General features: G+C 38.3%; 2 protein-coding genes across 2 annotated transcripts; one reads left to right on the top strand and one right to left on the bottom strand.

The window, feature by feature from the left end:
* Nucleotides 1–1,591: 1,591 nt before the first annotated feature.
* Nucleotides 1,592–2,589, top strand: LOC125123995 (olfactory receptor 1019). Its single transcript, XM_047774173.1, has one exon. The coding sequence runs from the start codon at nucleotides 1,601–1,603 to the stop codon at nucleotides 2,540–2,542; it is 942 nt and encodes a 313-aa protein (XP_047630129.1). The 5' UTR covers nucleotides 1,592–1,600; the 3' UTR covers nucleotides 2,543–2,589.
* Nucleotides 2,590–8,028: 5,439 nt separating this feature from the next.
* LOC125123994 (olfactory receptor 2G3-like) lies at nucleotides 8,029–8,961 on the bottom strand. Its single transcript, XM_047774172.1, has one exon. It carries the CDS (start codon nucleotides 8,959–8,961, stop codon nucleotides 8,029–8,031), a length of 933 nt encoding a protein of 310 aa, XP_047630128.1.
* Nucleotides 8,962–22,046: the final 13,085 nt, after the last annotated feature.

Raw genomic sequence — 22,046 nt, 5'->3', positions numbered from 1 at the left:
ATGAGAATTACATTTTTTTCAAATAATTTCTCCAAGGTTTATTTTTTCATTGTTTCCTAATTGACCTAATGTCTGCAACAATGCACACACTCCCAGCGTATCATGGATGAGATGAGTTTAATAGGAGTAAATATACTTACTTTCAAATTATAAACTTGAAAATAAAAGTTATTTTACTTCTATATACTTTTTACAAATATAAGTTCTCGATTGTTTGTTTATAGGACAACTTCTTTGCTGCAGTTGACTGTGTTCTATGCATAAACTGGAAGATGGAGCACTACTTTCAACCACTCTATGATTCTAGATAACGTATTATGACGTTCACAGCCCCACGAATGATGCATTCTTTCTGCTTTCTGATATCTGATTTTTTTCTTAAGCAGTAAGCCAATTACAATAGATAAAGTCTGACTTCTCCTTTCAGGTTTTGGTAGAGGATGCTACTTATTTCTAAATTACTTCATGTTTTGGTTTGGTTTGCTATGGTTTTGCACACTTCTTTCAGACAATTCTTCAGTGGATCAAATATCTATCCAACCAAAGAGACAAAAGTTGACCAAATACGTGCTTCTGTGTGTCCACAGAGCTGGGTAACACTTTCTCTGTTTCTCTGAGAGAAAGATCCTTGAATTGATCTGTGTGACAGTCTGTTGGCTACGTGACAGAATTGCCTAAAGACACAGCTATGTCTTCATCCTGATTATAACCCATATCAAACTTCTCAGTGCTTCTAAAGATCAGGGAGACCAAAGGGTTAATTCTGAGCCAGTGCATAGTAGGCAAGACAGGAGAAAGAAAAGCAGGCACAAAAATAAGGATATGTAACCTCCATCAAATCACATAAAGTGAAGACAATAAAGTGAAGGGGACTCTAGAGTCAGACTGACCCAGATCTGCTACTTACTGGCTGTTGATTGTCTGTTCTTCTCAGATATAAGATGGAGATGATGTTGGCACCTACTTCATAGAGCTACGTGAAGATGAAATTACGTAATGTGTGGAGGAGCTAAAAATTCTGGCATATAGTTAACATTCAGTAAGTAACTCTTGGCTTTTTAAAAATTATTCTTATCCACTACTCATTCTAATAAAGCTCGCCCTCTTCTCCAAGTATTTCACTTTGTGTGTGTGTGTGTGTCTGTGCGTGTCTGTGTGTGTCTGTGTGTGCGAGAAAGAAAGAGGTTACATATCAAGATGCATTACACATCTGTTACACGTTCATTTTTCTTTTTGTGCCTATCTGCAATGAGGGTTAATGTTTATTCATTATCTGCTTTGTTTTAGAAAGAAGAAGGCACACTCAAAACTGCTCTTCTTTACTAATCAATTAGGCGGATAATTGCACAGATCGGGTCAAACATTTGGTACCATGTGATAAATAATCTCAGAGCACCAAGGTCTTTGGTGAAGCAGAATTTGCCATCCCTAAAACAACAACATCTTGTCCTATTTCTCCTGGGTTCCTGGAGAAGACATGTGACCATTGTCTTCAGCAAAGTCATTTGAGTTACTTTATCGGTCAGTCATTGACTCTAATTACTGGGAGGATTTTTAAGAATCACCCCCAAACAAGAAACCAAATCCAAGCACGCATTAAATGGAAAAGATGGGTAAAGAAAACCACTCAATGGTGACTGAGTTTATCTTTATGGGCATCACTCAAGACCCTCAGCTCCAGATCATCTTCTTCGTGGTCTTCCTCTTGGTCTACCTGGTCAATGTAGTGGGGAATGTGGGTCTGATTGTCCTGATCATAACAGACACTCGGCTGCACACACCCATGTATTTTTTCCTCTGCAACCTCTCCTTTGTTGACCTGGGTTACTCCTCAGCGATTGCCCCCAGGATGCTGGCGGACTTCCTAACAAAGTGCAAAGTTATCTCCTTCTCCAGCTGTGCCGCCCAGTTTGCTTTCTTTGTAGGTTTTGTGGATGCTGAATGCTACGTCCTGGCTGCCATGGCCTATGACCGCTTTGTGGCCATCTGTCAACCCCTCCACTACAGCACTCTCATGTCCAAGCGAGTCTGCTTGGCTCTCATGCTGGGTTCTTACCTGGCTGGTCTGGTGAGTTTAGCAGCCCACACTTCCCTCACCTTCAGTTTGAGTTACTGTGGCTCCAATATCATCAACCACTTCTTCTGCGAAATCCCACCGCTCTTAGCCCTCTCTTGCTCAGACACCCACATCAGTGAGATTTTGCTCTTTAGTCTGTGTGGCTCCATTGAATTCAGCACCATCCTCATCATCTTTATCTCCTACGCCTTCATCCTTATTGCAATTATCAGGATGCGCTCAGCTGAAGGCCGCCTAAAGGCTTTCTCCACCTGTGGGTCTCACCTCACTGGCGTCACACTTTTTTATGGCACAGTCATGTTTATGTACCTGAGGCCGACATCCAGTTACTCCCTGGATCAGGACAAGTGGGCCTCCGTGTTCTACACTATTATCATCCCAATGTTAAATCCTTTGATCTACAGTTTACGGAACAAGGATGTGAAAGCTGCTTTCAGAAAATTAATTGGAAAAAAACCTCAATGATAACAAAAATTGAAAATATTTTATTACCACAGGTAAATGATAGGGGCAGAAGGTTAGTGGCAGAAGATAGAGAATACAGATAACTTTCCAATAAACACTACTGGAGTTACCAACTAATTGCTGACTCAATCTTAAGTTCTTTCTTTTTAAATTGAAGTATGGTCAACGTACCATATTATGTAAGTTTCAAGTGTACAACACAGTGATTGAAAAGTTTTAAATGTTATATGCCATTTACAATTATTATAAAATATTAGCTATATTCCCTGTGCTGTACAATATATCCATATAGCATATTTATTTTATACATAATAGTTTTTGCTTTACTAGTTTATTTTTTTGGAGTCCACATATAAGCGATATCATACAGTATTTGCTTTTCTGTCTGACTTATTTCATTAAGCATAATATCCTCCAAGTCAATCTTAAATACTGAAGAGTTTTCAGTAAACTTTAACTCTATCATCTGAAGCAAATATAAATTAATTTTTTTTGTCTTTGTCTTTTTGTTGTTGTTGCTATTTCTTGGGCCGCTCCCGTGGCATATGGAGGTTCCCAGGCTAGGGGTTGAATCGGAGCTGTAGCCACCGGCCTACGCCAGAGCCACAGCAACACGGGATCAGAGCCACGTCTGCAACCTACACCACAGCTCACGGCAACGCCGGATCGTTAACCCACTGAGCAAGGGCAGGGACCGAACCTGCAGCCTCGTGGTTCCTAGTCGGATTCGTTAACCACTGCGCCACGACGGGAACTCCCTAAATTGATATTTTTGAAGGTCATCCTAATCAAGATGCACCCTTTTTTTAATTTAACATTGGCTCACATATTGCTTAGAAATGGAGATAGGACTTGAGAGGGGACATAAAGAGCCAATTACTCTGAGCATATCTTTTCAGGGTCATGAGGAATGTCGAAAATTTCTTAGCTGTGAAAGGAAGTTAGAGAGAATGTAGTTAAATACATGAGGGACAGGGCTGGTATGAAGGATAACTTAACTCATCCAGGATCCACCTGCTCATATACTCAGCAAAAACTTATAAACGCTAGACATGTGTCAGGTAAGGGAGGACATAAACATAAGACATATATGTGCCAACAACAAGGATTTTGTTGTGCTTACTGTTACTTTGTGATCTCTATGAAACTGCTGCCACCAATGAAATCAAGAGCTATGCAAAGCCCAAAAATAAGAGCTGGAGCTGGCTAACTAGCATATGAGTATGGAAAATACCCTTTATTCTGTTCTCAGTTTTCACTTCTGACAAGTCATTGGTTTCGCCTAGTAATCACTGAATCCCTTTGGTCTCTTTTGCCTGATATTCAGAATTGGTAGTCATCTCAATTGGATCAACTTCACATATCAACATACTTTTAGCCTTCAAGGGAGCCCTAGGATATAGTTGGGATCAATCCCTAAGGCTCATTTTAACAAGACTGTAATATCTACAGGATTGGTTATCCTGGTCCCATCCCTAATTTTCCCTGTGCTTTTCTCTACATCGCTTCTAATGTCAGTTAAAACCTAGCCCTTTCTCTGGGGGCCAATAGTCTTCATGCTTTCTGCCATCATCCAAGGACACTATCAAAGAATAGTTTTATTAATCCTGATGTATCGACGACTGACAACAGAGGAGGTTATAACTCCTTTTTGCAGGTTCCCAAGGGTACAGATCCTGAATTAAAAAAACAGAGTGCTAGGTATCAGCATCAGGCAAAGGCAACAGACTGAGATCTGGGGAAAGCTACGTTGTTCTCAGATATACTGAAATTACATCACACCATCTGTTTCAAACATTTGCAGTTAATAATGTTTTTCTCTCAGCCCTTCCTCCAAGGCAATATAGTCAAAAGTCAGGGTTTCCCTAAAGTGTTAGGGCATCCCCACTCCTCATGAAAAGACACCAAAGAGGACTTCCAGGCTTTCTAATTGATGCCATTAATAAGAGTTGAAATTGACTTGGTTTAAATTTACCCAGTCACATCATGAATTTCAGAAATATCTCTAGCTTCACATTATGAAGAAATTATAGGGGTTAATAGACAGATGTAGGGTTGGTATCAACAATCCAGAGATTTAGCTTTCAGGGGGTTTTTTGTTTGTTTGTTTTCTTTTCTTTTCTTTTTTAGGGCCACACTTGCAATATATAGAGGTTCTCGTGCTAGAGGTCAAATAAGAGCTCTAGCTGCTAGCCTAAGCCAGAGCCACAGCAACTCCAGATCTGAGCAGCATCTGCAACCTACACCACAGCTCACAGTAATGCCAGATCCTTAACCCATTGAGGTATCAAAGGCCAGGGATCAAACCTGCGTTCTCATGGATGCTAGTCAGATTTGTTTTTGCTGAGCCACGATGGGAACTCCCAGTTTTGTTTTTTAAGCCAATGTGTAAGGCTATATGCTGTGGGAAAAATAAGAAAAATGGGCTTTCCTTTCTCATTGGCCACAAACCATGTAGTATATAGTTATAGTTGAAAAAGTAGTTGCATTAGAATCAAAATCTTTGAAAATCCTACTTATATATCTCGAATCAGTGATCTTGTTGCTAGAGAATTACCTTTTTTTTTTCTTTTTTTAATTGATCATTGCATCCAGGCAATAAACAAAGTACTTTTAGTCTTTTAGGTTCTTAAAATAATCAACATAGATATATGCATTAGCCCCATTTTAAAAAAGATAAAACTAAAGCTCAGAAAGGTGAACGAACTTGTCAAACTTAAACAGTAAAATCAAAAACAGATGTAGGGGCTGTGCTTTGCACTAAGACCGACTGCAAATATTTGGGGTTTGAAGGATTTAGAAAGAAGCCCTCATCTAGATTCTATTGCTTCCTATACGACTTTGGGTAAGCCTACAATTTCTCCATCAACTACATGGAAATAATGCTTACTTTTTAGCATTTTTCCAAGGATATGCTGTAATTTTTGGAAATAATTTTTTGCTTAAAAGAGAGTTAATAGATGTTAGTTCCTTCTCCTTTTCCTTCCTTTACCTCTTAACTATCCATCATCTTGCTGTCACTGTGATGCAATTAAGTGAGGAAACCAATTTTTACATGTAATTGGTGGTCAAGGCACACATACAAACTTATAATGGAAAGAGAAAAGTGGATAGAAGTCAGATCACTTTAGTCTGAGTCCCAGTCCCACTAACAATCATGTCCAATAAATCTCTTAACATCTCTGCACTTGTTTCTTCATCAGCAAAATGAGGGCGATTATTTACACCTCATCTATCCCATTAGTTTGTTCCAATAAGTGATGCATAAATGTCTGATGTTTGAAAAGTTCTGAATTCTCTTTCATACACCCAAAAAACTTTGTCCAGTAGTGAAATTATAACAAAGGTAAACATTTCAATCATATTTTCTATCTTAGGCTGCAAAAATCTTGTGAACTGGTGTCTCCTTTAACCAGCAGAGCTGGTAATCCCTGTGCTAGGAGCTATGAAAGGCAAAAAAAAAAAATTGATGCAGAAGTTATTAAGATGGAAGATGCCACAGTGAGACAAAGTTGAAATTACATTTGACTTTCTCCACTCTCAAGCTATTTGACCTCAGGTAAGATTATTTTAAACAATCAGTGCTGAATTAAACATATATATATGTACATATATATATCTAGACTTCACTGAGTCGATATTTGATATTCATAAGGAGATGAAATAAATGAAAATAACCCATATAATAAGAAAAATAATAATAAATTCCAAAAGAAAATTGCAGATGAAGTGCTGTGGGAACTCGGGCTGGAAAGAGAGCCTTTGCTCGTGGGAGACCAGGGAAGTGTTGTGGAGGAGGAGCATGTGAGCTGTTTCTGAAAAAGGCCCAGAAATTAAAGAGGGAAGCAAATGAGCCAGAAGGGGGAAACACAGTGAACAAAAAAGCAAAGAGGCTAGAAACCATGGGACTTTTCCATGTAACATTTTAGCTGGGGGTCCAGTGGGAAGCTTTGATGGCAAAGTTGAAATGTGGCTCAAGATTTGGCACCGATTTAAGGGCATAAGAATGTGACACCTGGGGAGTCGGGGAGCTTATGACTCATGGATTCTAGAGAAGACTCCTCTTTGCTCCCTGAAGTCCTATCACATATCCATCCACAGAGTGACCTTTGAGGAAACCAATGTAGCAGCACAGCCTTTAGGCTGATAAAGCCAAGTAGACTCTGGCTACTTCAGATGGGTTTCATGGCATAAGATGGTGTGCTTTTCTTACTGGGACTTGGATAAACCTCTTACGTTTAGAGCAAACTGTCTCTGTCCTTGTCCACAAAGATCCCCTACATAGAGAGCGTGTCTCAATCTGACGCCCACCTCTCTTTCCTAACTTTGTATGCAGCCTCTTCAGAGAAGGTCATCCCACCTATTAATGTCTGTCACCATTCCTTGATGATTAGTTCCTTTATTCCATTTATCACAATTTGTCAGTATAGGTGTATATATTATATGTATACTATAAATATGTATGTATATATGAGGAAATGAAGTATTTCTATTTTATTTAACATTATGGTATATTATCACTTATGAATATGTAGTGAATGAATGAATTGATGCATTAATTAACATTTGACCAAATCTTCTGATCATTGTTATCCTCCTGTCCACACAATCAGCCTAAGACCATCAGGAATAAGTCTATCATCAGATAAAATCAGATTTATTCATCCACTGCAAAGGGGAATACCACATACCAGGATTTGACACAAAGGGGAATTGAAGTACAATTTAAATGAAGCAATATTTTGATAGATTCATTGCAAAGCATAGCTGTGTATAAAAGGTCAAAATCATGTATAGACCACAAAGTAGATGCAGGGTCTTGCCTTCTTGGAAACAACAAAATTAAGGCAGATGGGAAAGGTCTCACCAAAAACTCTTATCTGAAGTTCTACGCTAGAGTTGAAAATTAAGAATGCTTCTGTATAGCTGCTTTATATCTTCCAGGCATGACTAAGATGTTTCGTCATATTAATATAATTTGAAGCAAGTAATTTCAAAGGGTCTCTGGTTGTAGAGAACCAATATTTCTCAGGGAGTAAGAAAATAGTAGTCACTCAAAGAAGGGCATTGTTTTGACACATGAAAGCTTTGGTTCATTCTCGGGGGAAACATGTTTCTTGATGAGTTTGCAGCTGGAATTATGTGTCTTTTATGAATAGCAGGTCAGATGTCGACTATCTAAGCTATTTACTCTAAGCTATTTACATATGCAGAAGTCAGTTATCAGTGTTCCCCCTGTGTCACGATGGTTTAAGAATTCAACTGCAGTGGCTCAGGTCGCTGTGGTCACTGCACTCAGTTTCAATCCCCAACCTGGTGCAGTGGGCTAAGGATCTGGTGTTTCTGCAGCTTCAGCATAGGTCACATCTGGGCTGAGATTCAATCCCTTGTCTAGGAACTTCCATATGCTATGGGTGCAACCATAGAAAAAAAAATCAAGTATCTTATATTGGGAACAGTTAACCTCAGAGCTCCATTAAGAGCTCTCATGCCCTCTGTTTTGCAAAAGCTCTCCTTAAGGCTCCTTTTACATCCTGGTTCCTTAGGCTGTAGATCAAGGGGTTGAGCATGGGTGTGATCACCGTGTAGAACACGGCGATGATCTTGCCCCCAGCCCTGGAGGACTTCGACTGGGGTCTCATGTACATGAAGATGGCAGTTCCATAGAATAAGGCCACCACCGTCAGATGGGAGGCACAGGTGGACAGTGCCTTGTGCCTCCCAGAGGCTGACTGCATCCGAAGAACTGACAGAAGGACTTGGGTGTAGGAAACAACAATGAGGAGAAAAGGAATGAAGACAATGATGATACTGAAGATAAAAACAACCATCTCCGTAAATGAGGTGTCGGTGCAAGCCAACCTCAGGATGGAAGGAACCTCACAAAAGAAGTGATTGAGGACATTGGGTCCACAGTATGGCAAACTCAACGTGAAGACGTTGATGACCATGGAACTCAAGAAGCTGCTGAACCAAGAAACGGTTGCCAACTGGACGCAGGTGCTTTGGTTCATAATGACTGTATAATGAAGAGGATGACAGATGGCTACGTATCTGTCATAAGCCATGACACCAAGGAGAACACATTCAGTCATCCCAAAGGAGAGGGAGAAGTACATCTGAGCAGCACAGCTGGAGAATGGGATGGTTTTCTTTCCCACCATGTTCAACAGCATTTGTGGGACATTGGTGGATGTGTAGCAGATATCCAGGAAGGATAAATTAGTGAGGAAAAAGTACATGGGCGTGTGGAGACGAGGTTCTATCTGGATGACAGTGATAATAATAACATTTCCTGCCACCGTTAATAAATAGAAAAACAAGAACATCACAAAAAGAACGAGCTGCATCTTTGGCTGAGATGAGAGCCCCAGGAACACAAACTCAGTCACAGTGAAGTTTGTTTTTATCATATTCATTTCTTAGGGCACCGCCCTCTCACAGAACTACTTACTCACCTGAAGAAAAATATCAATATAGGGCAATATCACTGAGCCTTATATGTCACAGTGTTGGAAATTCAAGATGTAAATCATGTAACAAGGAGATTATATCCTGAACCTCTGAGTTGTGTTACAAGCGGAACGTTTTTCTTCTGCTTTTGAAGGGAACATTCAAAAAAATTCAGATTCAAATACTGATTAAGTTAAACAGATATTCTTAAGGGATATGGTTAAGCCTTTTATCTGAGGTATTTTATCTCTTTTGGCTGTTCATAATCTTTCTAAACATATCCATTATTCAAAGCTTTGCTCATGCTCAGCTCTTCAAAAAGATCTAATAATGTCTTTGTTCTACACCTAAAAATGGTATGATGTAGCAAGCAGATAAATGGCAATAAAGGGCACTCTTTCATATGCTACCTGCTAACCTACAATTCAGGGGGAGAGTGGCAGCCTGTGCTTCTTCTGTATCACCCTGATGCAACTTTCTAGTGTTTAGATAGCCTGATACTCTAAAAAATAAAAACTGTACACACCAGTTCCAAACCCAGCCATGGGACACACTAGTTGCTAATTCTCCCAGCTTCACCACTTCTTGCAGTGAGTTCTTGGATAGCTTTATTATATATAAAATGAGAAAAATGATAGAACCAAATTTTGAGGATTATATCAAATAATATTTATAAGGAGTTTAAGACAATGTTTACATGTAGGAAATAACCCACAAATAACACATAACTAATAGCCCTAATGCCATGCAGTGTTCCTACTTTTATCCAGAATTCACTTCTCTAATAACAATAATATTATTGAAAAGGATCTAGACAAATTAAAGTTACTGGGGCTATTCACTGAGAGCTCCTTAGCCCTCACCCTGTGCCCACTTACTCTTAGTTTGTGCACGGATAATAGGTTTGGTTAACTGACTTATAGCAGATTAAAAGCAGGGAGTTAGAAAGATATAGGATAATGAAGAGTCCTAGAGGTAAGCACGGTTATAAGAGCAAGAAGCAGCTGCTAGTCATTCATCCATTCATTTGTTCATTCTTCTTTTTTCCCCCTTTCTTTTTTCTTTCTTTCTTCTTTCTTTCTTCCTTCTGTAAACTGTGTTTTTGATCATCTAGCATGTACCAGATGCTGGGCATGCTCTGATAAACACAGCAGGTATTTTGATGCTCTCATAAACCTTACAGTGCAATAGAAAGTTTTTTTTTTCCCTTTACTTTTTAGGGCTGCACCTGCAGCATATGGAATTTCCTGGGCTAGGGGTCAAATTGGAGCTGCAGCTGCCAGCTTAAGCCACAGCCTGATAATACTGGATCCGAGCCACATCTGTGACCTATACCCCAGCTCACAGCAATGCTGGATTCTTAACCCACTGAGCAAGGCCAGGGATGAAACCGCATCTTCATGGATACTAGTTGGTGTGCTAAGCCACTGAGCCACAACGGGAACTCCAAGTCCAGTGGAAAGCTGAGATGAAGGGAACAAACTGACTCCTAAGGGAATAAGGAATAGTATCCAGAAGACATTTAAGAACCAAGTTGCTGCAGGTTAAGAAAAAGATACGTTAGGCAAAACATCACTATTCAAATAGAATTAATTTGCAAGCAATACATTTTAGAGAGCACTATTATATTTTGCTTTAAGTCAGGGCTTTTCAAATAAAATAAGGCAGCAAACTGGTAAGTGAAATGGTCTAAAACATTAAGTCCAAGGATAAAGGGGGGATGGGTCTGGAAAGAGGAGAGAAAAGTCTAGTCACAGTCCTGTTTTCATCACAAGGAGAAAGAAAGGGAGGCTACAGAGTCCCTTTCCAGGCCCTCCAAACAACAGTCAATAAGTCCTGCTAAAAATAAGAATCATTTCAGGAGTTCCCGTCGTGGTGCAGTGGTTAACGAATCCAACTAAGAACCATGAGGTTGCGGGTTCGATCCCTGACCTTGCTCAGTGGGTTAAGGATCCGGCGTTGCCGTGAGCTGTGGTGTAGGTTGCAGATGCGGCTCGGATCCCACGTTGCTGTGGCTCTGGCGTAGGCTGGCAGCTACAGCTCCGATTCAACCCCTAGCCTGGGAACCTCCATATGCCACGGGAGCGGCCCAAGAAATAGCAAAAAGACAAAAAAAATAAATAAATAAGAATCATTTCAGTGATGTTTACGAGTGCCTGTGGTGACAGCCAAAGACATCCAAGGTGAGTTTCTCGGTTGACCAGATGGCACACCCTCAGGAGACTGCAAGACTAGTAGTGAAGAGCTCAGGCTCCACCGCTGGAGACGAGATCACATCCTTGTCCCTGCCAGGTGCCTGCCCGCTGGGAGGTCTTGCTTGGACAATTCACACCACCACCCGTCTGTGTTTACCTTTCCTCACCTGCAGCTCAGGGGCAAGAGTAGCATCCTCATAGAAGTGGTAAATAAGATAAGGAGATAATACATAAAAGCACCTAAAACAGAGTTAGGCATATACAGTAAGGGCTCAATATACGTGAACTGTTGCCATTTTAATACATGTGAGCCTCTTCAAGGAATCATTGTTAAGTGTTCAGGGCAAGAATTGTTGGCACTCCTCATCCCCCCACCAAATGACAGACACTAAGTCTTTTTTTTTTTTTTCAGTCAGACCCATAGCATATGGCAGTTCCTAGGCAGGGTTCAAACCTGAGCCACAGCAGCAACCAGAGCCATTGCAGTGACAACCCCAGATCCTTAACCCACTGCACCACAAGGGAACTCCAAGATTATTTTTAAGACAGCAAACAACTTGTCCAAAATGACTTGAGGAATTACTGAATACATATGAAATCACCTACAACAAATATGTATATATCTATAGTAATAAACCAGTGCCAAAAATTAAAGTCTGGGTTCATGCAAGGCGTGCACACACCTATAGAATCGTGCTTGTGTAAAGGGACATAAATATATTGATTCAACATTTAAATGTTGTCTATATTTTAAAGACAATAAAATAAGATAGTTCCTTAGTTCTTCTAAATGCATGGTTACCTTAAAAGAGCATTTCCAGTCACTTTACAACTCAAATTACAGAAAACCAGCTAGATGTAAATCTCCTTTTGTTCCACTGAGAATATATGGAGCTACATCTCCCTCCTAAGGATAAAAAAAAAATAGTTTTGTTTTTTAAAAAAAAAAATCCCATAATATAAAGCAAACTCACCAAAGTAAATTTGGGGTTGAAAAAGCCGTAGATGATTTGTAAATTACCTCTTCATTCTATGCAAGCATCTCAGTCAAGCAAACAAACATGGAATAAACTCTGCAACCTCCACTAGACCTCACAAAGAGAAAGTTACTGTTGCCAAATGCCTTCTTGCAACATGTCTGCCTGGAAAACTCCTGTTTAGTCTTTTAAATACTAGGCACTCAAGACATCCTGTTTGAAATTCTCCCTCATTTAATTCGCCCAAGCAGTTAATCAAAGTCCCCTCTGCTGAACTGTTCCATCCTTTCAACATACTCCCTGTTGTGTATGTGTGTATGTTTGCAAGTAAAAATTTATTCGTTTATGTCTCCAATTGGCTTTGGCCTTCTAGGGATCCTGTCACGTTTATTTATGTTTTTCTATTCTCTAACACATATTATGCACTATTAGATGTTCATAAAACTCAAATAAACCCTTCTTATTTCCTGTTTTTCTGAAGTCGAGCTCAGATTAAGAATAAATTCATCCTCAGAGTAGCCATGATTTAAGTCAAAGAATATAGTCAAGCAAAGTAATTTACTTCCTAATAGTTAATTTTTCTGAACAACACTGTCTAATGCTCAACAAATTCAGTTTGGGGAAAAAAAGAATAAAAAATTCAGTTTGGGGGGAAAGAGGAATAAAAGTAGTTGATATGGCTTGATGTCAAGAAGGTACAATGTGTGCTAAGTTACACTTTACTCAAGTTCAGGTTATTTGAGCATCACATAGACAAATGATAGTAGGCATTTTTGTATTGCATGGATAACTGATTCATCTTTCCCATTCTGTAAGTTTCAGGAAGAAAGCTAAAATATATTTTACACCAAATTGGAAAAGTCTAATATTCCCTCGTAATTCAGGATTTTCAAAAGCTAACTACTTAATCTTTGTGTAACTTAAAACCCTTGTATAACTGAATACATCATTTTCTCCAATGTGTGATTAAATTGTTTCTTAAATTTAGAAGACGGATTTGATAGATACCAGGGATATTGTTTGTCTTTGATAATACCTTACTTTCAAGGGATAATTTTCAAGGAACTATAGCATGGGGATAAAACATCAACTCTGGACAAGGACAGCCAAAATATGATTCTGACTCCAACATTTTTTTTCTAGGTCTCTTGATAGGTTTCCAAACTTCTCATTTTCTCCTGTTCTAAGTGGGAACTATATTAATACTTAATCCATAGAATTATCTTGATTACATTAGAAAGTATATCTAACAATTTAGGCATAGTATCTGACACAGAGAGAAAAAATTATAGTCAACGATAACATTTAAACTTTATGTTGTTTAATTTTCTAGAAGTACACTTGTGTTTTAACAGAAGGATTATTAGACATAACTAATAATTGGAAGTACTTGATATATCACTGCAAAGCCATTTAGAGCCTTCACAAACTCATATAATCCCTATGTGTGTTTAGTGTTGCCAAAATTTGTGATTTCATTGGTCATCATTAAGAAGTCAGGTGAGAGGAGTTCCCGTCGTGGCTCAGTGGTTAAAGAATCTGACTGGGAACCATGAGGTTGCAGGTTCGATCCCTGCCCGTGCTCAGTGAGTTCAGGATCCGGTGTTGCCGTGAGCTGTGGTGTAGGTCGCAGATGCGGCTTGGATCCCGCGTTGCTGTGGCTCTGGCATAGGCCAGCGGCTACAGATCCGATTAGACCCCTAGCCTGGGAACCTCCATATGCCGCGGGAGCGGCCCAAGAAATGGCAAAAAGACAAAACAAACAAACAAACAAACAAAAAAAGTAAGGACTAAGTTGAAGGACTAAGAATAAAGATAGCAGCATAATTGTGTTTCTTACTAATTTTTTTTGTGTGTGTGTCTTTTTGCTATTTCTTGGGCTGCTCCTGCGGCATAGGGAGGTTCCCAGGCTAGGGGTCCAATCGGAGCTGTAGCCACCGGCCTACACCAGGGCCACAGCAACTCGGGATCCGAGCCGCATCTGCAACCTACACCACAGCTCAAGGCAACGCCGGATTGTTAACCCACTGAGCAAGGGCAGGGACCAAACCCGCAACCTCATGGTTCCTAGTCGGATTCGTTAACCACTGCGCCACGACGGGAACTCCTCTTACTAATTAAGAAGGAATATTAGAAAAGCTTAACAGGAAGACCCTAAATATTTTTCTAAAGAATCCAACACTGATTTATGGAAATATACCAGTAAAGAAATGATAAAAATATCACTTATAGAGTTTACAAATTGCACCATATGATGATATACCATTTACTGTGAATTAGCTTCACAAATCCTTTTGAACAAAAAATTGGAATGTGGTTTTGATCATGCATGGGGTAGAAAGAGAAAGATAATGAAATTAGGGGTTCCCGGAAGGTCGTGCTCTAAAAGAGGGCCAGCCCTAACATCAGCAAGAATGCTATGTTGGAAAACATCATAACAAAGGTTAACAACTTTTGATGCTCAGTAGAGGCAATTAAATCACTTTTCCACCCCTAGAAAAAATCTTTCTCTATGGAAAGAAACCCCCCACACACACACCCCCAAATGATACTTACTATAATTCTCCATTTACATGACAAACATGTTTATGTACTTTGCTGATAGTAAATCACATCTCCAGTATATTTATATCCATTTCAAATATGAAAAAAACCTGAAGACCAGAGAGGTTATACAGCTGTCGCAAAGTCAGGATATTTAGCAAAACCATAATTTGTACTTGAGTTTATTTAATTCCAAAATTTCCTTTAGTTAAATACCTGATAGTTTCATTTTTCTATTACTATTATTTTTAATTTTACAAATTTTACTATTATCTTTAATATCTCAATAAGCAAGCAACCATAAGCACAGCAGATAAAAAAATACCCTAACCCCATAAATGATGTGTAGAAATAATCTGCTTCATACCTGTCCTCACCACATATTCATGCAAAAAAAAAAACCAAAAAAAACATAAAAGCCAAAACAGACACGATATCCAGGTGCAAAAATTACAGTTCAATGGAGAGATAATGAAGCTTCTTCTATCATGACCACAAATGCAGTACTGCTATAATCCAATGCTGCCCTTTTATATATTAAAAATAAAGGCGAGGAAGGCACACACAGTGAAATCCCCAAGTCATTTGAATCTTCTCATTTTAGGGCCTTAGGCTGAATTTTAGATTCTTGAGGGATGATGTCCCAGAGCAGTAATTAATATTTAAAATTTAATTATTTGTTCTGAGGGATTCCTCACTGATGTGTGTGTTTGTTGTCCCCCTCTGCTCCCTCCCCTGCATGTAAAGCTTTACCACGGTTAAGTGCAACCTGCCTTCCACGTGACCAGGGTGTCCTCATCCTTCTGTATTGCCTAATACTGGCAACCATGAAAACAGATACATTCGACGCAAAGACAGCAGAACCTGAAAGGTGGGTTTCAAAGACCATACACAGAGTCATGTCTTGGAATCACCTAAAATTTAGAGATGGTTTTGCTGGCCCTAGAAAAGACAAAAATAAATAAAAAAGACCAAAAAAAGTTATTAAAAATTCCACAGGTGAGCCATTGAAATCTTATTTTTCCAACACTTTTATTGGGAAAAGAATACAATTGTGGATTTAGACAAAGCTAAGCCCAAAATATGCATTCTCTTAGCCAGTTCCATGTTGTTAACTTCCACCTGTATTTCTTTGAAGAACTGCTGTGGTAACTGTAGGGATTGGCATATGCACATCATTTTACATGGAATGGATGGTCAATGGGGACTTGCTGTATAGCACAGGGAACTCAATATCTGCAAAAACCTATATGGAAAAAGAATCTGAAAAGAACCAATATGTGTATGTGTATAACTGAATCACTTTGTCGTACAGCAGAGAGCATCACAACACTGTAAATCAACTCTACTTCAATAAAACTTTAAAGAATTTTAAAAACTAAAAAATGCAGGAACTATCTCCAGTCTATGGGGATGATGGAACATGGAAGATCATGGAAGATACCATGATGGAAGGTGGTATTTTAAAAACAAAAAGAATGTACATATATGCATGGCTGGGCCAATTTGCTGAAAAACAAACATTGAAGAAACACTGTAAATCAACTATACTTTAACAAAAAATAAAAAGGAGGGTTGTGTAACAATGTACAATATTCATCTGAGGCTTTCTGGAATGTCCAATTCCACTTTGCTTTAATGCAGCTGGAGTCTCAAGATGAGATTCCCCACAAAGTACTATCTCCCCCAGAGGGCAGTGAATCTGGAATTGCAATAGAAGCTACTCAGTGTGATAAGGAGAAATAATACAGGGCAGACATGACTTCCTTGAACCTATATTTTCTCACTTGAGTCCTACAACTGTGGAAAACAGAGAGGACTCCACCAGACTGGAATCAAGAAGGAGCCAATCCGTGCTGTGTCTGCAACCTACACCACAGCTCAGGGCAATGCCAGATCCTTAACCCACTGCTCAAGGCCAGGGATAGGACCCGCAACCTCATGGTTCCTAATCAGATTCATTTCTGTGGCGCCAAGACAGAAACGCCTGTATAATCATTTCTATGTCTCAGCTCATCCATACAATGGGCATAAAAATCATATTTATCTCACAAGATTACTGTGAAGGTTAAAGTAAGAGACTCTTTTAAAGCTCTCAGTGGAGTGTCTGATACATATTAAGTTCTCAGTAAATATTACTGTGATAAATAATGAAGAAACTTGACAAATTGACTTTAGGCACATTAGTTAATATGACACTTTTTGTCACTTAAAAACTGAGTAACGGGACTTCCCTGGTGGCCTGGGGGGTTATGGATTTGACATTGCGTTGTCACTACTATGGCTTAGGTCTCTGCTGGCCTGAAAATTTCTCCAAGTTGCTGGTGTGGCAAAAAAAAAAAAAAAAAGTAATGAGTTGATGAAAAGTGAGGCCAAATACGATTGTTGCAAAATATGACTGTATAGAAACTCAGAATAAGTGCAGTTTGCTTTTAAAGCATTATAGTCATAGCAGAATAGATAATTATTATATGCCTTTGAAATATGCTTGGCATAGAAAAGACTATAAATTTCCTAATTAGATCAGTTTAAATCCTGACTTTATTTATAATTTTACCTGGAAAATAGCCCTGGATCTATTTTTTATGATTTTCATTTTTTCTATTATAGTTGATTTACAGTGTTCTGTCAATTTCTACTGTACAGAATAAATACATATATATATATGTTCTTTTTCTCACATTATCCTCCATCACGTTCCATCACAAGGGACTAGATATATCTAGCCCTGTGCTATACAGCAGGATCTCATTGCTTATCCACTCCAAATGCAATAGTTTGAATCTATTAACTCCAGACTCCCAGTCCATCCCACTCCCTCCCCCACTCTCTTGGCAACCACAAGTCTGTTCTCCAAGTTCATGAATTTGTCTTCTATGGAAAGGTTAAATTGTGCTATATATTAGATTCCAGATACAACATCCCATGGTATTTGTCTTTCTCTCTCTGACTTTCTTCACTTAGTATGAGATTCTAGAAACTATCATACTAAGTATTTTCTTGAGAGTGGGAATAGCAATCTGTACTCCATAGAGGTGTTTGACAATCAAATAAAATTTACAAGAAAGTGTTTTACAATATTTAATTACTCAAAATACAGCAATTGTAGGTTATTTTAAAAATCATTCACTTTTGCACTGAGTGAGAGTCTCCTAAATAAAGTTAACATGCTTTGGTTAATTGCCTTTTTAGAGACTTTCAAAGCTATGAACCCCTGAGGTACAAAATGCATCAAGTACACTGGGAACCTAGAGCAAGTATAAATTGTCTGGATCCATGGCATCGTCATTTGTTGCTTGTGACTGTGAGAGCTGCAGGTAAGTGTCCTGGTCCTGAGTAAAGTGAGTAGAATATTTCTAGAACAAGAGTCAGTGTTGGCTGTCAAGGTAAGAGACATAGGACTCTGCCCAAAGATGACTTGGAAGCATTTATCAGACAGCACATGTATGGAAGTACTTAGCTGGGATAGCATCTCAGCATGATCATATTAAATTTAAGTTAGGATATTGTAACCAAAAAGAGAGGGACCAATGGATTGCACAAGCAATGTTAATCTAACATCAGGAAAGAAAGGAAGACACTTCATGGTTAAGCACCAGGTCTCTAGAGAAAGACAACACGTATGCTTTGTACTACTTGCTTCTCATAAGAACCCAATTAGGTCACCTAGAAAAATTATTTCTATTAACCATTAAGCATAGCTATGATGGATGTTGTGGAAATAGATAAAATAATGCTCGTGAAGCACTAGGCACAATGCTTATCAGAGTAAATTATGCAAAGTACTTGTCTACTATTTTTATATATGATAAAGTTCTAGAATAAATTTATGAGAATCACAGGCATATAGAAACAGAAGATAAGTTTAAGGTTTAATCTAGGGCTTTTCAACTTTTTCCCACAGGAAACCCTTTGTATTTTTCATGGATCCATGTTTTCAAAGATTTTGCCTGGCACAAAATTGTTTTCAGTTTGCATTGTTTGTATTCTTTTAGAATAAACAGCCCACAAAACTTCACAGTAAGCCTCAAAATTAAAATGAAATAAACACTGAACTGATGTACATTTTCCATCAAAAGCAGATATGAAAAATTATATTCTATTTTAAAAAATGAAAAGTTAAATTAATGGGATATATGTAATAGCACATAATGAGCTGTTCTAGAGCGAATAATAAAGTAGAAAAGGGATATAAAGAAATGTCAAGGAGGTGGACTGCAGGAAGGTGATCAGAGAACACCTGAAAAATGGTAATATTAGTGGCAATTGACAACTGGAAAAAAGGGTAGGTGTTTATCACAGAGACATCTGAGGAGGAGCATTCTAACTATAGGAGGGAGCAATGCAAGGACTCTGAATGAACTCAGTTTATCCCAGGAAGTGAAAGGAGGAAAGTAAAAAATGACGTTCCCATTGTGGCTCAGAGGGTTATGAACCCAACTAGTATCTGTGAGGATATGGCTTCAATCCCTGGCCTCACTCAGTGGGTTCAGGAACCTGTGCTGCTGAGAGCTGTGGTGTAAGCTGCAAATGCAGCTTCAACCCCATGTTGCTGTGGCTGTGGCAGCTGCAGTTCCAACTTGACCCCAGCCTGGGAAATTCCATATGCCACAGGGACAGGTACATTCCTAAAAAGAAAAAAAAAGAGAGAGAGAGAAAGGAAAAAAAAAAAAAAGAAGAAGGGAGGTCAGCTGGGCTGGAGTGGAGTAGACAGTGAAGGGGATAAAGTAAGAACCAGACGCAGAAAGGTAATAAGCTTGCATGTCTTTAGAAGGATTGGAGATTTTTCTCTGAATAAGTCATGGAGTTATTGGAGAATTTGAAGAGGAAAAACATGACCTATCTAGTATTTTAACAGGATCACAATTGCTGTCTTTGTTGAAAGGCTCGGGAGTATAAGGATGGAAGTGGGGAGGAAACAGGGGACTAGTAAGAAGCTCTCTGATAAAGCAAATGGAAGAAGATAGAGGCTCAGTGAGGTGGACCCACTGGGGCAGGGAGAAAATGGGCAGGTTCTGGAAATATTTTGAGGGTTGAATCATGGTGTTTCTGATTAGCTACAGTGCAAAAGAAAAGGAGTCAAAAATATCTCATGATTTTCCCTAAACTGAGATAATGCAATCCTTTTACTGAAATGGAGAAATCTGAGAGCAAAGCAGGCTTAGGGAGGACTGTTAAGCACTCAGTTCTTCCTAAACTTCCCAGGGGACATCCCCGTAGCAATGTTAAGTGGACATTGGGCTCCAAGAGCCTGAAGTTCAGGGAAGAGAAACAGAGGACAAGCAACAGGTAGATTAGAAAGACGGATAAGATAGATTGACAGATGAGAGATAGATGATTAGACAGCTAATAGATAGGTGATTGGATAGGTAGATAATAGATGATTAGATAGATGATTAGATAGGTAGATAATAGATGAATAGATAGATAATAGATAGATGATAGATAGATAGATAGATAGATAGATAGATAGATAGATAGATAGATAGATAGATAAAGACTCAAGTATAGAGAACATTTAGAGTCATTAGATTGGATGATTCAGCGGGGAGTGACTATGGATGGAAAAGAGAAAGAGAAAGGATTCAAGGGTTGATTTGGGGGGCATTCCGAAATTCAAAGCTTGGGGCAATAACACCCGAGAACACACAGTCATAGAAATAGAAGAAAAACCTAGCAAGGATGATGGCCTGCAAACCTGGTGAAGTGACCATTTTCAGTAAGAAGAACCGATGAGCAATGTCCAGTGCTACAAACAGATCATCAGAGGAGAAACAGTACATGATCACTTGCTTCAGTTTTGTGGGGTCTTTGAACTTAGACAAGAACACATTTAGAGAAGCAGTAGTAACAGAAGCCTAAGAAGAAAATCTTACATTATTTGAAATTTTACTCAGAAGTAGGTGTTAGTGACACTAATTGATAGTCTAGTGTTGATTCTAAGTTCCAACATACAAATAACAGTCATATTCACTGGATTTTATTTATTTGGCTATAAAATGATCTATGTTGGTGGAAAGTTAGTGTGATTGGAATTGTCTGAAAGTGGAATATAGATGTACTGTAGCTAGATATATTCCTGTCTACCTATTTCAATAGAACATTTATAGTCTACATGCAGAGATTCCTGAAGACAGTGAGCAAATTTCTGTATCATAAGATGGAATAATGAGTCTCACAGTCATATTCTGAAACATATATTTTTTGCCTAATAGTTATTAAGGAAAAATCCTTTATGAGTTAAAAGCAATAAAAATCTAAAATAATGTATAGATTTCTATACTATATTATTTATGTGGTATATATGAATTATATCTAAACTGGCTCTTTATTTATGTATATATAATACATATTTTTATTGTTATAATATGCATAAAACACTGTTTATCCTGTGTACTTTATGATCCTATCATTGTATATCATCCTCTTACATACCCAAAACTTTGTCTATACTCTTTTTATTCTTATAATCTGTGTTATCTTGTCTGTAGATATCACTGTAAAATATGAATTTAATTGGCTGTGGGGTGTCCAATACATGGAAGCACTGAAAGAAAAGTACTTAATGCTTTCAAAATATAATAAAAATAAGAGAAGCACAATATTTCAGATACTAACAATTAGCAATTTGAGCAAAGAAGTCACACATTTGGCAATAGCAAACTTACATGATGGAGACCTAAGAACAAGAAAATAGAAATTATAAGTACATCCTTTCTTTAGTTGGATAATTATTTTAAGAAAAAAGGTAAATAACCAACATTAGAGATTTGGTATGAAATATTATTGAAATCATTAAGTAAGGAAATCATTAGACTGAGTTGGCTTGGATTTATACCTTGTAAGCAAAAATAAAACCTAAGCCAGAATCAGTGCAATTGAATCCAAGAAAATAAAACATAAGAACAACCAATCACAAACAGTCATCTAGAATTTTTTTTCCAATTGAATGACCATTTAATCTACAGCCAATAAAATAATTTCCTTTTTTTGCCCTGTATCCTCTCTATAAAAACATTAACCAAGCTCCTATCCGTGAGTGCTCTTATCACCTTTGGCAGATGCCTGATTCAAATGGATGTTTGCTCAGATAAATTATTGAAAAATTTAATGTACCCAGTGTATCATTTAACAATATGTAACTGTAAAGTCTAAGTGGTTTGTTACAAAATAAAAACTGTTTCTAAAATAAGAACTAATATTGTTGGACCATAGATTTGTAGGTTAAAAAGTGATATGGTGGTTTAATTAGCATATTTACATAGCATGTGTATTCACCACAGTGATTCAAGATGAATTCATTTTCTCTCTTTGTAGGTCAGGGTCCCTATAACC

Source organism: Phacochoerus africanus, chromosome 4 (assembly GCF_016906955.1).
Source record: "Phacochoerus africanus isolate WHEZ1 chromosome 4, ROS_Pafr_v1, whole genome shotgun sequence".
Lineage (NCBI taxonomy): Eukaryota > Metazoa > Chordata > Mammalia > Artiodactyla > Suidae > Phacochoerus > Phacochoerus africanus.
The sequence above is the reverse complement of the archived record's forward strand: the minus strand, read 5'-3'. Positions and strand labels throughout refer to the sequence as shown.